This window comes from Gymnodraco acuticeps, unplaced genomic scaffold (genome assembly GCF_902827175.1).
Source record: "Gymnodraco acuticeps unplaced genomic scaffold, fGymAcu1.1, whole genome shotgun sequence".
In the NCBI taxonomy this organism is placed as follows: domain Eukaryota; kingdom Metazoa; phylum Chordata; class Actinopteri; order Perciformes; family Bathydraconidae; genus Gymnodraco; species Gymnodraco acuticeps.
This window is the reverse complement of record NW_022991216.1, coordinates 5,418,791-5,434,498: the sequence shown is the minus strand read 5'-3', so window position 1 is coordinate 5,434,498 and position 15,708 is coordinate 5,418,791. Positions and strand designations below refer to the sequence as shown.

General features: G+C 39.1%; 3 protein-coding genes across 3 annotated transcripts; 2 read left to right on the top strand and 1 right to left on the bottom strand.

Annotated features, from left to right (window-relative positions):
• Positions 1–1,171: 1,171 nt before the first annotated feature.
• On the top strand, positions 1,172–4,584 carry tmed2 (transmembrane p24 trafficking protein 2). The gene is made up of 4 exons (XM_034239002.1): positions 1,172–1,543; positions 2,067–2,259; positions 2,813–2,920; positions 3,006–4,584. The coding sequence occupies exons 1-4, from the start codon at positions 1,364–1,366 to the stop codon at positions 3,098–3,100; spliced, it is 576 nt and encodes a 191-aa protein (XP_034094893.1). The 5' UTR covers positions 1,172–1,363; the 3' UTR covers positions 3,101–4,584.
• Positions 4,585–5,346: 762 nt separating this feature from the next.
• ddx55 (DEAD (Asp-Glu-Ala-Asp) box polypeptide 55) lies at positions 5,347–11,427 on the top strand. The gene is made up of 14 exons (XM_034238915.1): positions 5,347–5,544; positions 5,646–5,696; positions 6,069–6,155; positions 6,258–6,349; positions 6,531–6,593; positions 7,462–7,611; positions 8,629–8,818; positions 8,899–8,981; positions 9,771–9,902; positions 9,984–10,076; positions 10,252–10,366; positions 10,539–10,707; positions 10,799–11,091; positions 11,176–11,427. The coding sequence occupies exons 1-14, from the start codon at positions 5,437–5,439 to the stop codon at positions 11,362–11,364; spliced, it is 1,815 nt and encodes a 604-aa protein (XP_034094806.1). The 5' UTR covers positions 5,347–5,436; the 3' UTR covers positions 11,365–11,427.
• eif2b1 (eukaryotic translation initiation factor 2B, subunit 1 alpha) lies at positions 11,419–15,215 on the bottom strand. Its single transcript, XM_034238917.1, is given in 10 exon segments — positions 11,419–11,606; positions 11,683–11,808; positions 12,389–12,403; positions 12,405–12,465; positions 12,556–12,624; positions 12,704–12,816; positions 13,056–13,172; positions 14,091–14,227; positions 14,509–14,610; positions 14,689–15,215. Coding segments are annotated over 10 exon segments (909 nt in total). The 5' UTR covers positions 14,702–15,215; the 3' UTR covers positions 11,419–11,450.
• Positions 15,216–15,708: the final 493 nt, after the last annotated feature.

Here is a 15,708-nt window from a genome sequence, read left to right as displayed (position 1 = left end):
ACACTACAAAACTGTTTTTGACAATTTTAGCCAAGTCTGAAGTTCTCTGAAGACCCAGCATTGTTTTGGGTGACTCGGGGTCAGATTTGGCCCAATCAAGATTAATCTTTGACTTTAGACACCCCACCCCCACCCCCTCCATCCACTTTAACAACCATTTAAAACCTTTTGGGGGGAAATTGTATCATATATTAGTCTATTGTCAGATAACATAATTATCCACTGTCTTCACTCTAGGGAATATAATGAGTGAATTTAATCATATGTTTTACTTAAATATGTGGTGTAATGTGTTGTGGGGCCATACAATAAAATTACAACAGGATTGTACGGTTATGAATCCATAATAAGTTAGTTATGATATAATTAAAACTATATTGGATGAGTCATTATTTTTTGAGTGTTTTGGACAGAGATAAATCATGGGTCACAATTGACCGCCAACACCATGAACGGTAACAGCTTTCGAACACAACACAAGGGTTAAGTAAGTTGTAGAGAAGTATTTTCAACTGTGGTATACGTTTTGGTATGAATATGAAATGGTTTGAGTACTTTTTCCAACATCCAGAGGTAGGAGAAGTACTCAGATCTTGTACTTTAGTAAAAGTAGAAGTACCAGAGTGTAGGAATACTCTGTTACTTACAAGTATAAGTCCTGCATTCAAAATGTTACTCAAGTAAAAGTACAAAAGTATAAGCATCAAAATATACTTAAAGTACCAACAGTAAAAGTGCTCATTATGCAAATTGGCCCATTTCAGAATAATATATGTTTTGTTTGTATGCTAAAGATGGGCAGCTAGTTTTAATCACTCTGTACACTGCAGGGTATCTTGTGAATCTCACTCCAGGTTGTATTCAAGTCTTATTTAAGTGTGGTTTATATTTCACATGATTAATCCAAATCTGCAAAAGTAACTAAAGGTATTAAATAAATGTAGTGGAGTAAAAAGTACACTTTTTGTGGGGCAGAAGAGCAAAGTAGCAATTACATTGAAATACTGTTAAGTAAAGTACAGTTTCTTAAAATTGTACTTAAGTACAGTTCTTGAGTGAATGGTTACTTTACACCACTGAATGTCCGAGTTGATGTGATGATCTTCTCTAAACAGGTGAAGAGTCACTACATTTTGACAGCACACTCTTACATTTGGCCCTCGCCGGATGCCGTTTAAGCCTGTACGTGGCAGTTAGAGAGCAGTACACAGCAGCCGATGCTGGAAGCGGCTAACGTTACTCCCCGGCAACAATTTCACTCATACCGTCTGACATCTTGCACTCTTACAGGATACACTGAAACAAGGAGGGTTCTCTATATCAACAGCTTTATTGTGAAGCTTGCTATACAACACTTTGAAACATGTTTACCGTGTCGGAGCTGGTTGTCTTGCTGGCCGTCCTGTCCTCCACTGCGTCCGGCTACTTCGTTAGCATAGACGCCCATGCCGAGGAGTGCTTCTATGAGCGGGTCAACTCCGGCACAAAGATGGGCCTCATGTTTGAGGTAGCCGAGGGAGGCTTCCTGGACATCGATGTGGAGGTGAGATGATAAACCAGCCACCTAATGTGGAGGAATGTGTTGTTTTTTTTTAAACTTAAACCTGATGCTCACACACAAGGCCTGTGCTAGCTAGTGTTAGCTTCCGCAGTCTCTCTGTGTAACGTCAAGTGGACTAGTTGCAGTCCAGCTGATGGATGTTAACTTATTGTAATTCAAAGTTGAATAACAAAAACATCATATCTTATTATTCGGTCCGTTTTCTTTTACCTAAACCCGAATATTGTAATTTAATTATTCATTAGGATACAGGAAGTGTAGCATTAGCACTATGTCCGGCTTAGTTATGCTAGCATTGCTGGACTCACTATGTAGCCAATAATGTATTTGAGTATAATCCAAAGAAAACATTTACTATCTTCTTTAACTTATTTATTTGAAACAAGTGCTGTGGTATAACTTGCAAATGATGGGTTTAATGTACACAGATCTTGCTGCCATATGTTACAAGTGTGCTCTCATGCAGCAATGATTTTTACTCACATATTTTGCATTTTCCTTCCAGATAACAGGGCCTGATGGTAAGCAAATTTACAAAGGCGACAGGGAGTCAAGTGGGAAATACTCTGTGGCAGCACACATGGACGGAACCTACAAGTTCTGCTTCAGCAACAAGATGTCAACCATGACACCCAAGATTGTCATGTTCACGATTGATATCGGAGAGGCCCCTAAAGGACAGGACATGGAGACAGAAGGTACTTCAGGGGTGCATGTTTTGATTGATGCCTGTGAAGAGAGAAATTAAGAAATTCCATATGGCATTATGTCAAGCCAGATTTTTAAAGATCATCCAGCGTGCAAACCACTTGTTTCTTTTTCTGCTGACCATGTGTCACTGTTTGATAGTTTATTTCCCTTTTTTTGACTTTATTTTGGGCGCTCTGTTCCTCTTCATAGGTGGTGAAAGCTGGGATGGTAGGGCACAGGGCAAAACTGCTGTTGTGAAATAGACTTGAGTTTGTGATGCACTGCAGAGTTTTCTCTAACCAGCGTTGTTTTGTAGCTTAAACTAATATTGTGCATTTCTTAAACGCGTAGGAAGTTTTATTGTTTGAATGGCTTGACTATTTGCACAGTAAGAACATGTATGGTATACAAAATGTCTCTGGTGATGGCGCAGCATCACCTGCGACATACATCACAATGACATCTGTTATGCATGTACTGCATACCTCATGCATGTATCTTTGTGTGCACATCAACTGTGGTGTGGCCCTTTTTGTGATGATCACTTTTACCTGGTTTCAGCGCACCAAAACAAGCTGGAAGAGATGATCAACGAGCTGGCGGTTGCTATGACGGCTGTAAAGCATGAGCAGGAGTACATGGAGGTTCGAGAGAGGATACACAGAGCAAGTGAGTCTAGAGCCAATTACACTGTAGAAACAAATTGTAAATGTTTGTTTTTATATCCTGAACCCGTCTTCTTTTCTCTTTCTAGTCAACGACAACACAAACAGCCGAGTGGGTGCTGTGGTCGTTCTTCGAAGCTCTCGTTCTGGTGGCAATGACACTCGGAACAGATTTATTACCTGAAGAGATTTTTCGAAGTACGGCGAGTGGTTTAGTGCGGTTAAATGATCCCTGTGTCCTTCACTGATTTCTCCAACACCATGACAGTTATTTACACTCTGGAAATGAGACCGGCAGATTTGAGTAAAGCCTAAATATGATTGGATCTCAGAAGTTTTGTTCACCTGTTACCTGTTTGGTTCCTTCTTTATAAATGTAATTAGTGTTTGTTTGGAACGAATGGCCAAAAAATTCTGGGATAGATATCATTTCATTAGTTATAACTTTTTGTGTAAAATATTTTTCTGTCCAATATTGTTTTATATTTACAGTTAAGTACAAATTACTCGCCAATACAGTTTTACCTATGTGAATGACTGAGGCTCATCATTTTAAGTAAAGACAGTTTGAAAAGACTTAGATATGCACATAAATTGATTAATTTAAGGATCCACATTAGAAGCACTGTGCCTCAGTCCAGGATCAATACATGGATAAATGTGAGATTTTATACAGGAGAATTTAAATGGGACCTTTTCAAGTGATAAAAATGACACGCATGAAAACGCAAATCATTTGATGTTTTTTTTTGTCTGAGATGCAGAAGGTTTTGTTTCCAGCATCTATGCCAAGTTAGACAATGTACTGGCAGATATCTGAAATCTGTACATTAGGTTTCTCTCAAACAACAAATTGCACTCCTGATAAATGCATCTAAATATCTGAAGGATTTACACTGCAGCTAATCATTAAGGGAAACTAAAGCTTCTAGCTCGGTCTGTTGATTCAAGGCAATCCATGCTGTGGGGAAGGGGGCTTCAGTGGACACCTTTTGCAGGGAAACTGTGATTCCCTGCGTAGTTCAGAAAATGGTAACAGTTTCTTGGCCTTGAGTTAATTTTTAAACACCTAGATTTGAAAAGTTCCAGTTAGCTGTAAGACCTTGAAGAGCTAAGGCTGTGTGATTTTAAACTGAACTACTTGGAGTGAAGCTCCAAGCAAAGTGTGGAGGAACACTGAGATGACATGTTACATGTTGAGGGTGGGTGGGTGGGGGGTCTGACACCTAATGACTGCTGTGTGCTTTAGTTGCTTCTACTATAGTTCTTTTGTTGGGGTTAGGGATTTTAAATTATATGATTGTATACAATTTTGAACTGTTTGTTTTTCCTGGAGCATATCCTGTGACATGCTGCTGTGTGGCTGATGCTTTTCAAATTAATATCTTTTACCTGTTTATTTCCCCACCAAGATAAAAAAACGTACGTCCAGGACAGTAGCTTCACATATAGTACACATCATGCATGTTGTGTGTCACAGAATATGCTCCAGTTTTTTTATTAAAACAATCTTTGGTGAGCTCTGGCAGGTAAACTGCTCTGTACACAGTCTCTCCTTTTTGTGATTACAACAACTAAATCTGATAAATGGATCTGTACAAATGTAGAATGGTTGTCTGTGGAAAAAAGCCCCAGGTTTCATAATAAAGCCAATATTCTGTACAATTACTTCAGTGTCTTTTTTAAACAGGTGGTGGTGTCTTTTAGAAAGTTTGAATGCACATGTGAGGAATTTAGCCTGAGCCTTTTAAAGAACATTAATTGCTGAATTTCCTTGTCGTAAAAGCTGTTACTGAACTATTGTTGATTTGATTCGTTTTACTTGTTTTACCTGCTATGACAAGTCTAAATGTCTGCTCAAGGCTCCAAGAATCTGACTCGACTTGTTGAGTGCTCTCATATGTAAATGTTACTATACAAAGAAACGTTCCTCTTCTATCTTTCAAAGTTGAAAATGAATTCCAAATAATTGTGTTTTCATATAAATTGAATTATATTTAAAAAGTTGTCCAAAGCAAGATGCAGTATTAAAGCCTAATATGCATCTGAAGTCACAAAAATACCAAGGCACTCCATAATGAATACTACCGGGTAGATTTTCTTAAAAATACTATAATTTTACTTAATTATTCACTGTCATAATAGACAAACGCATCGAGTACTTTTCAAAAGAACATTACAGAGGCCGGTGTATACAATTGAACTACAATCACCTTTACAGTCTATGACTATACAAAAGAAAATGTAATTAAAATGCCCAAAAGTAAAATAATAAATATATAGGAAGACATTACTTCTACTTAATTAATGTAGATGGATGTCTATTCCATCCATGATGGCTATTTTACAGTAAAATGGAAAGAGATACATGGCTATGCGGAACGATTCTCCTGACACCGCTTCGGTTCCCACCCGGTCTGTAAACAGCTGAGCACCCGGAAACAGGAGCAGCGTGGAGAGTCAGCCCAGCGGTGGCTAACAACTTTAGCATATAACCGTGTTGAATGTTATATTAACAACATGGATAACACCACAGAGGGGACGTGGGAGAGTTTACCTGTAAAACTCAACGAGGGGATTTTACAAACGCTCGAGGAAGTGAAGTTCACGCACATGACACCTGTCCAGGTAACATGAACACTTTAAACCTGCCTCTCTTTAACACTTACTGTATGCTTCAACAACACTGATCAGTAAATACATCTGATTAATATTGAGTTTCTTTCAAGGCTGCTTGCATCCCGCTGTTCATGAGAAACAAAGATGTGGCTGCTGAGGCGGTAAGTGTAACAAAATACATTCATCTAACTACAAATTATAGCCAAACTCGTATTTATTAGTCTCTCTGCAGATTGAGATTAATAATACCAAATATAAATTACCTAATAAAGTATATATTTTAAAGTTTAAGCTATTTCAAAGTATATAAAGTAATGACAATTAGCCATTTTCTTTGCACAATTATACATAGCTCTGTAAAGTGAGTATTTTTACTGTTTTTACTATAAGTATGTTTTGATGCTAATACTTAACCAGTGTACTTTGACCACTAGTTATTACTGTTAACTGTTTTTTGTTTTGAAAAAGTACAGTCTATTACATTTCTCCTCAGCACTACCTGTGCAGCTCAGTAAATGTTGTACCATTTGTAGGTGACTGGGAGCGGAAAGACTCTGGCTTTTGTCATACCTATTATTGAGCTGCTCCTGAAGAGAGAAGAGAAGCTAAAGAAGATGCAGGTGATGAGGAAACTAACGCTCAATACTTATATTTACCTTCCACCTGTCACTGTAGAGCTTTCCAGTCTCTTAGATGCTCAGTCTTGTTGTTGTTTTCTGCAGGTCGGCGCCCTGGTCGTCACTCCCACCAGAGAACTGGCTCTTCAGATCAGTGAAGTGATGAAACAGTTCCTTCAAAAATTCCCACAGTTTACGTAAGTACAACATCAAGTAGGAGTCAAAACGGGGGAAATGTACCTTGTAAATGGTATTCAAGTAGTCCTAACTTAAAATAACAAATTGCAACCCTTAGAGAAATAACTGTGCCCTCCTCATCATGTTGATCTATTTTGTTTGTTTTTATTAATTAAAATGCTTCTTGTATGTTTTTTTTAGGCAGATTTTACTGATTGGTGGCACCAACCCCATAGAGGATGTGGAGAAGTTCAAGGAACACGGGTATGCACTAGATATAACATATTATGACTTTAATAGTGAGGGTCCCTCATTTCATTTCAAACCTTTATTTAATCAGATTGGTCCCTTGAGATCATAGATCTCTTTTTCAAGGGAGACCTCCCTGTTTGCGGTCTTTATGCTAAGCTAATTGGCTCATATCAACAGACAGGAATGAGAGCAGCATTCTTTTCTTCGTCTCGACTGATATTGTGCAGCTTGATCACAACGTTTTTAAAGTTAGACACCAGACAGGAGAATAACCCTAACCCAGTCACTTTAACATTGAATAAAAATAGCCTTGCAAGTTGTAGGAAAAATACTTATCTTACCTGTAGATCCAACTAAGACCAGGAAATCCACAGCTACAAGCAGGTCATAAAGAAATACAAAAATAGATTCATCCAAACCCTGCTGCAGCTGCCTTCCATGTTGCCCTGGGAAGTCCAGGAAATCCAACTTGTTCTTGGAACCACTTTTTTACTTTAATATAGGTGCAAAGATTGTCGAAAACTGGTTTAAACTTTAGTTATCTTCTCTTTTACTCCCTTTAAGTCCTCTGTCCGTTTCTCTCCATGCTGTTTTTGTTAGTTCTTTCCCTGACCCCAGCTCACAGGTGTCTGATTGGTCTCACCTCTTTCCCCACCTTCCTTTCCTGTTAATAACCTCCACATTATTTATTTCCCCCCCTTTTGTGACAAGCGTATATATAAAAAACGTCAAACTAGTCCCATTAGAAACAACACAATTGAACCCTCTTTCCCCTAAATGAGATACCAAAGACTAGATGGCTGACAAAGAGGAGATGTTGGTATTCCATTGCCAGCATCATAAACCATGAGTGTTACATTTGTGTGTGTGTGTGTTTCAGGGCACACATAGTGATTGCGACACCGGGCCGTCTGGAGGATATGTTCAGGAGGAAGGCTGACGGTCTGGATCTGGCCAGCTCAGTGAAGGGTCTTGATGTGCTGGTTCTCGATGAGGCTGATAGACTACTCGACATGGGGTTCGAGGCCAGGTACTGACTAAATGTGAACTTTTCCCCTTTTTATGGAAGAAGAATTTAGTTCTATAACATTTATTTTTGATATATATATGTGACCTGCTCTATTGAAATCAATCGCATTGACCCGAAGACACATTTTGAGTTGTATACACTGTTGGAAAGAGGAGATTCCTAGCGTTCTAATGATATCAGGATTGTTTTTGTACTCCAAATATTAAGCAAAATATGTCACATTATATAATGACTGTCACCGAGTCATCATTTTGAGAAAAAGGCCTTCAAAGTTTTCTCTTCTCTGGAATCCATCGATCTGATTGATTAGTGGAGCAAATGATCAAAATACTACGGAGGGAAGATATTTTCGTTTGGATTACTGGTCTGGGGGAAGCTCGCGAGTGTGTGTGTGTGAGTGTGCGTGTGTCTGTGTGTATTTTTGCGTTTGTGTGTATTGTTTGTTTCCCGGGGAAAACACTCACGAGAAACACCGGCTGTTGTTATGCCTGCTGTGACGTCAAGTTACTCCGTTCTCCGCTTGTAATTATGCCGAAGCTTCAAAGCTGTATTTATCATCTGAATTTGCCGAAACAAGTTTAATATTCTGAAAGCCAAGACTTTTTTCTTTTTCTTTTTATCAGATGAAAACAAACTGTAACGGACCCTGCCGTTTTATCTATGATTACTATACGCCTTACATTCATAATTTCAGCGGGAGGGGGGGCGGCGCTGCGGAAGAGCAGAATGCAAGTGAGAGGTGCCTCTTCCCTTTTACAAGCTTCAAAAATGTATTTATCGTGTGATTTTGGAAATAAAACTTTATATTCTGAAAGCCAAGACTTTGTTTATTTAAAATCTAACAAAACACCCGAACCCCGAAAGATTTTTTAAAATGCAAATCTACGTTTATTTTGAAATGAGCCGTTGCGTCTTCCGACTGATTTCGATAGAGCGGGTCACATATATACATGTCATTTTAATTATTAACCCTTTTAGGTATTTTCTACCACTGAAACACTCTTATTCTGTGTCCAGTCTGAACAACATTTTGGGCTTCCTGCCCAAACAGAGGCGTACAGGCTTGTTCTCAGCGACTCAGACTCAGGAGCTGGAGAAGCTGGTGAGGGCCGGCCTCAGAAACCCGGTGCGCATCACCGTCAAGGAGAAAGGTGTAGCTGCCACCTCTATGCAGAAAACACCCTCCAGACTCTCCAACTACTACACTGTGAGTAACACTTCCAACTTTTTCATCAATAAGCTCCTAATAAAAATGTATTGACATAAAAACTCATGTTGTCATTTCAGATATGTCGATCAGAGAACAAGTTCAACCACCTAGTGACGTTTCTAAGGCAACACAAGCACGAGAAGAACCTGGTTTTCTTCAGGTATGATAAACTAAGAACCTTTACATTTTAAAATGGGTTTCACGAATACATACATAAAGATTTAGTGTACTGACTAAATCTGTTTATTGCTATGTGTGTGTATATCTATCTGTAAATATATTCATTTGTACTGGCTGTGAAAGCAAGTGTCCTTAAGGGACATTAAAGGGGACCTATCATGCTATATGCACTTTTTGATGTCTTTTATACATAAATATGTGTCCCCGGTGTGTGAGGAGACTCACAGAGTGTCAGAAAATAAAACCCTCTCTTTTCCTCCGTACCCAAATCTCTAAAAACGGGGATACAACGGAACTGATCCAGATTTGCATCCAATATGACGTAATATCGGAAATGCGGACCCACGGCCCGATCAAAAACGTTGCTATCAGAAACAATGCCCGACTGTTTTGGACGTAATATGGTCTTTGTTTACATTAGCAAGCATCGCTAACACTCAGAGCTAACGCAGTAGTGGAGAGAGAACATGTTTAAAAAGCAGGAAATTAAAAAAAAATACTAAACTAAAGGATAGCTGACCAAACTTTCTCACACTAGATATCCAACCAATTATCTGACAGCCAGATCAATGATTGTTCAGGGAAATAATCAGATTCTCTAAAACTGAAGAGCAAACAACAGATCCGGAAGAAATCTGGCCTTATTCTAAAAAGGATTGGCCATGAAAAAAGCGTTAAACACCTGCAGTGTCTGTCAGACATTATGCTGTCACATTTATTTTGGTCACATATGCATTTCCTGACTGATCACTTGTTATCTCATCTCCAGTACGTGTGCCTGTGTGGAGTACTACGGTCGGGCTCTGGAGGTTCTGGTCAAGAAAGCAGATGTCCACTGCATCCACGGCAAGATGAAAAACAAACGCAACAAGATCTTTGCTGAATTTCGGGCCCTGAAAAGGTGACACAGCAACTCTGTGTGTGTGTGTGTGTGTGTGTAATGTCTTTATAATTAATGTAACATATTGGTAATGTGTGGCAGTGGGATCTTGGTGTGTACTGATGTCATGGCCAGAGGCATCGATATCCCCGATGTTAACTGGGTGCTGCAGTACGATCCTCCCAGCAATGCCAGGTGAGAAAAACAAATCACTGTAGAAGTGCTGGTCCTTTTTTGTGTGTCTTAAATGGTTCAGTATTTACACAGCTAAATGTGAGTAGTCATTTTTTATGATCCTGATTTAAGCTCTTCCTCAGATCAAGTTTCTATTTTTAAACAGCAGCTTTTTCCTTTCTTGTTTTTCCTTCAGTGCGTTTGTACATCGATGTGGACGTACGGCACGTATCGGCAATCAGGGTAATGCCCTCGTTTTTCTGCTGCCAATGGAGGAGGCCTATGTCAATTTTTTGTCCATCAATCAGAAAGTGAGTTATCTTGCTAGAAACATCACATGTTATGCCTGCTTCACCCAGGGTAGGTCCTAATATACAGAACATGAATTGAAAGAAACATTTCCTGTTGACAACCAATGATCAAATTGCAAAATCTGAGGTTACTTGAAGTGGACACATGATAATTGACTTGTTTTCTCCTCAGTGCCCCCTCCAGAAGATGGTCCTCTCAGGAGATGTTCCAGATGTGCTGCCCAAAGTGAAGACTCTAGCTCTGGCAGACCGCGCCATGTTTGACAGAGGCATGAGAGCCTTCGTGTCCTACGTCCAGGCCTACGCCAAACACGAATGTAGTCTCATCTTCAGGTCCAAAGGTGAATACAGCATCTCTACATTCAGGTGCAGTTGTGCAGTGTGCATAAAAGTACACAGATATAACATTTTGTGCTGTATTTTGTTGTCTAGATCTGGATTTGGCCACCTTAGCCCGCGGCTTCGCCCTCCTCCGCCTGCCGAAGATGCCCGAGCTGAGAGGGGATACACTCCCTGATTTTAAGGAGACGACAGTGGACACAGACAAAATCCGCTACAAGGACAAGCAAAGGGAGAAGCTGAGACAGAAGTTGCTCCTCGAGTTGAAAGATCAAGTGAAGATCTCGTATCCCAAAAAGAACTTCATCAAGAATAAGTCCTGGTCGAAACAGAGGAGCAAGAAGGAGCGCAGGGAAAAAAGGTCCGCCAAGAGGAGGCGTGACGAGGTATTTAAAAAAAGAAATCTCCTGATGATCCCTTCAGTGGGCTGGGTTTATTTATGGTTCTCATGTTTTTCTTTCTCTCTGCAGGGCTCTGATGTGGAGGATGAAGAAATGCAAGAGCTTTTAAATGACACTCGCATCCTCAAGAAACTTAAGAAAGGGAAAATCACAGAGGAGGACTTCGAGAATCAGATATCAGCTCAGATCAGCGGACCAAATTCAAAACACAAAGCAGGAGCAGCGACACAGGAGGGCTCAGGGGGCGAGGATGTGTGAACATCTGTGTTTCCACATGTAAAAAGCAGAAATCAAATAAACGTTTGACATGTGTTTACCTTTTTCATGAAATGGGTTTTATTGAGTTATAAATAAAGCTTGATGAGTTCGTCGCTGACAGCAGACGGGGTGAGGACTCCCAGGTCGGTGAAGAGGAGGGTGATGAGGGAGGGGGGGGTGTAGTCGATCATGGGATGCTCCTCTGACAGGTTCTGAGGGCTCCTCAGGGTGTCTGCTTTGTACTGTGGAGACGATGGAAGACTTGTAAAGAAACACTCTTAATGTCATAGAACATAAGTTTCCATGAAATTCTCGTACCTTAAATTTATCGGGCACGTCCTGTTGGTTGAGAGGATAGAGTCGGACAAATTTGAAACTCTCTGCCACCACGTAGAAAGGCTTGTTGTGAGCTTTAGAGCACACGGCCATCTGATAAGTGCCAATCTGTAAAAGTGAATAGTAAGTACAATGTTGATATATTGACCTGAGGATTTCCATGTGGTGTTACTTCATATCCATTACATTTCGGAAGAAAATATTTAACATTTCGTAAACACCACAAAAATCATCTCTGAGTCAATTGTGTAATTAGATCCTAAACATCTTTTTTTCTAGAATAAAGTGACATTTTTCTTGATTTTAAATCAGAAATCCATTATTCTGTCTTCTTTAAAATCCTAACACTGACTTCTATAAAGCTCTCATAAATTATATTTTTTGTTAGACAAAAATCTAATAATTATAAAAATTGTTTTTTTCTCACTTTTCTCAACATTTAAATTAGTTGAAATCAGCTCCACCTTGATTGTTATAATAAAAATGTGTTCTAGATAATTGATACGTTTTAATACATACATTTTTTTGGTAACACTTGTTATTTTATTAAGTCAAAAGGGTTTACTTGTATCGCAAAGCAAGATTTTTCGACTATACAACTATCTTTGGGTAAACTAGCTGGTATAAAATATTTCGAATTGATTCAGTAAAAATTTAAATATTGTCATTATTTATTCCACAAACTCACCTTGTTGATGATCCCCTCCGCTCTCAACGACCCCTTCCGCACCAACAATAACTAGGTCTACTTTCTCCAAAACATACCTGTAAAAACACAAACAAACACACTGGATAAATGTCCATGTTGTCAAAGTACAACACTGTTTTGTTTTTTAACCTGATGAATATAGTTACCCCACAGCTGCATCCAGAACTACTGTGACTGGAACATTGAGCTTTCTCAGGGCTTCTGCCATCTGTCGCCTGAGTATAACAAAATACTGATTCAATAAGTGCGTATCCTCTCAGAATAAAAACACATTTGCTGACACGGTTCACTCACCCAGCTGAGTCAGGCTGTGATTCAGTCACATACACAGAGAAGCGCTTCTTCTCAGCTGCAGCTTTTTCAAGGACCCGCAGGACCACTCTGGAGTACGAGTGAGTCAGGATTTTCTGGGGAAAGAGGGGGAAATGTGTCATTACGTTTTCACATTAAGTGTGTGCAGTGTAAATGAAGCTCTGTTCCTACCAACCCACACCCACATGTCTTTCTATAGGTTAATAATGGCCTTCAGTCACAACAGTTAGGTGTTACACCTGCTCATAATACAAGCAGGTCTTTATTGGTACAACAATGAGTCATTCCCAGTTATACAGGTAACTTGAATTTTGTCTGTAACACAAATACGTACAGCTCCGTCTTTGATGAAGGTGTGACAGAGCTTAGCGACTTTGGTCCTGGACAATGAGATCTTCTTTAGAAAAAGTTCTCCTCTCTCCTCCATCACCTTTTTACAGCGAGACAGATCCTGAAAAAGAGACAACATATTTGGTGATTACATGTTACAGGCAAAAGAAAACACTGGAAGCCTGGGAGTTAGAATAAGAAAGTAGTTACAGACTTTCGCACCTTTAAATCAAGCAAACTTGGCACTATGAATAGCTCTCTTTAAGCAAACAATAAAGAAATCTCAGGTGTTTTTTTATAATGGGGTAACAATTCCAAAAATACCTGAACAATCATCTCTCAACACATTTTTAGAGTATTTATTCATTTACATGTTCAGTTTAATTATTTGCAAATGATATGTCTCTACACAAGGTCTAGATGTTTGTTGAAAGCCTTTAACATCGCAATGTTATTGTGGTGGAAAATACTAAACTTATTATTATCAATGTTTAGCTTTTTCCTTACTACAATTGAAACATTGAAGTATATTTAGTCGAGACAATATCAGAATCAGCTTTTATAAACCAGCCACAACGCCATAGTGTGGTTAAGACACAGACCATTCAACCATAACATCCCTGGACAAACCCAGCAGGTATTTAGTAAGTCTTTCTAGCATTGAATTCCCTCTATGTATTAGTATCCCAGCAAATTAACAATGTCAAGGAGAAAGAAGTTGTAACTTAGTTAATATACCCGATACTTGATTTGGCTAACCCAAACTGCTGAAGCTTCGCGTTTGAATGCATTTTGCATCAAACGAGGTCTGTACATTTGATCCCATATTGTCTTATATTGAAATTAGACTTGGAAGCTCTTTATATGGCCAGTATTTTTGTATTTATTTCACAGGCGACTCAAGGGCACATTCAGCCCAGGGAAGCAGGAACACAATGTTGAAGAGAGGGGCCTCTGAACTACCTTGCTTACTGCAGATATGAGATGTTGACTGTTGTTTAGTTTGGGAGCATGGAGCTGTCCCAGAGAAGCCTCTCACCTGGTGCTCCAGTGATGTGAGACTAATGAAGCGCAGGAAGAGCTCTCCTCCCGAGGACACGGCCACAGAGGAGTCCACTCCTGTCAGGCAGTCTGTGGCCCCCGTCAGGCTCTCCCTCAGGCCCAGGATGGTTTCACCTGGAGGGGCAGGGAAGGATTAACAGGTTGTCAGGTGTTACCTTGGTTGGTGATTGGCTAATGGTTACACAAGCCAAAAATGACATCATAAAGTGACCAAAATCAGATCAGCTCATTTTCAGACAGGTTTTTATATAAATGGATCAGGAACAGGGACACATATTTATGTATAAAAGACATGAAAAAGTGGATGTTGCATAATAGGTGACCTTTAAGAATGTGTTTCTTCTTCTTCCAATACTACATAAACAAGTAAAAATGATGCTGGGATTAACACACACCTTTATCTCTCTTGAGGAACTCCAGCAGGGTGCGGATAGCGGCCACAGCAGAGGCCATGTCTGGGTCTTTCCTCATCTGAGCCCTGAAATACTCCACCAGCTCTGACCAACAAACAAATACAAAAACACGTTTACTAATCATACTAACCACAACATGCGAGGAAATGAGAAGCAACTTACCTTCTTCGTTCATCCTGACGCCTACGAGAGAGCCTTAAAGCTGAAGTCCTAAGTGTTAAAACAAATAACGGTGGATGTTTACTTCAGTCAGCACAAAAAATGACAAATGCCAGAGCTGCTGACTCCGCTTTCGTTCAAATAGAATTAAACACAAAATTAAATAAATTCCTTTGTAATTAAAAATATCAGCTACACTTCTTAGAATTCTGCCATAAAAAGCCCGGTTAAGTCTGTCTGGAAAGTTGTATTATCACTATCCGCCGTGTTGCACTGTGTTAGCTCATCTGGCGGAGAGCTGCGTGTTGACGTGTCGCAGGGAGATGACGTACACGGTTTTGTTTTTTTGCACCGAACGTCGTGCACTATTTACGTGGAGTCGAAAGATTTGACATACATTTGAGTACTGATGGGTTTTTGATGGAAATATGTCATCTTTAAATGTAGTCTTTTTTGTAAACATCTTTTTATTTATTTCCTTTTTGAAGTGTCTCATTTATGTTGACAGTTTTATTATGTTTATTGATAAGAAAATGTATATTAAGAAGTTAACATTAGCACAAATACATACAGGAAATGCAACACACATCATATATATATATATATATATATATAACTTTTTGGTTCAATAATAGCAACTTTACTCATTTTTTAAAATCTGGCACTTTAGGTTTTGAAATTGACCTCAAGCCAGAACTTGAGCACATTCTCAGTCTCGCATACATAACACTACAGTTATTTGAAAAACACATATCTACTTTAGACAGATACATCTATGTCCCTTTATGCAGTCTAGACCCGTCTCTTTTTAATTACCATTTTCTATCAAGAAAAATAATCTTATTTTCAGGGCAAACTTAAACATTTGGAATGTATTCATATTGTAGAAATGCAAAATTATTTTAAAATGGTCTCTTTGTATATCCAAATTGTTTAATTATGTTTTCTTTAAAACAATTAAAGTTAAGTATTATCCTGAAATGGACTATTCTGCATTGCTATTTTAAGATAAGATGGAACTTT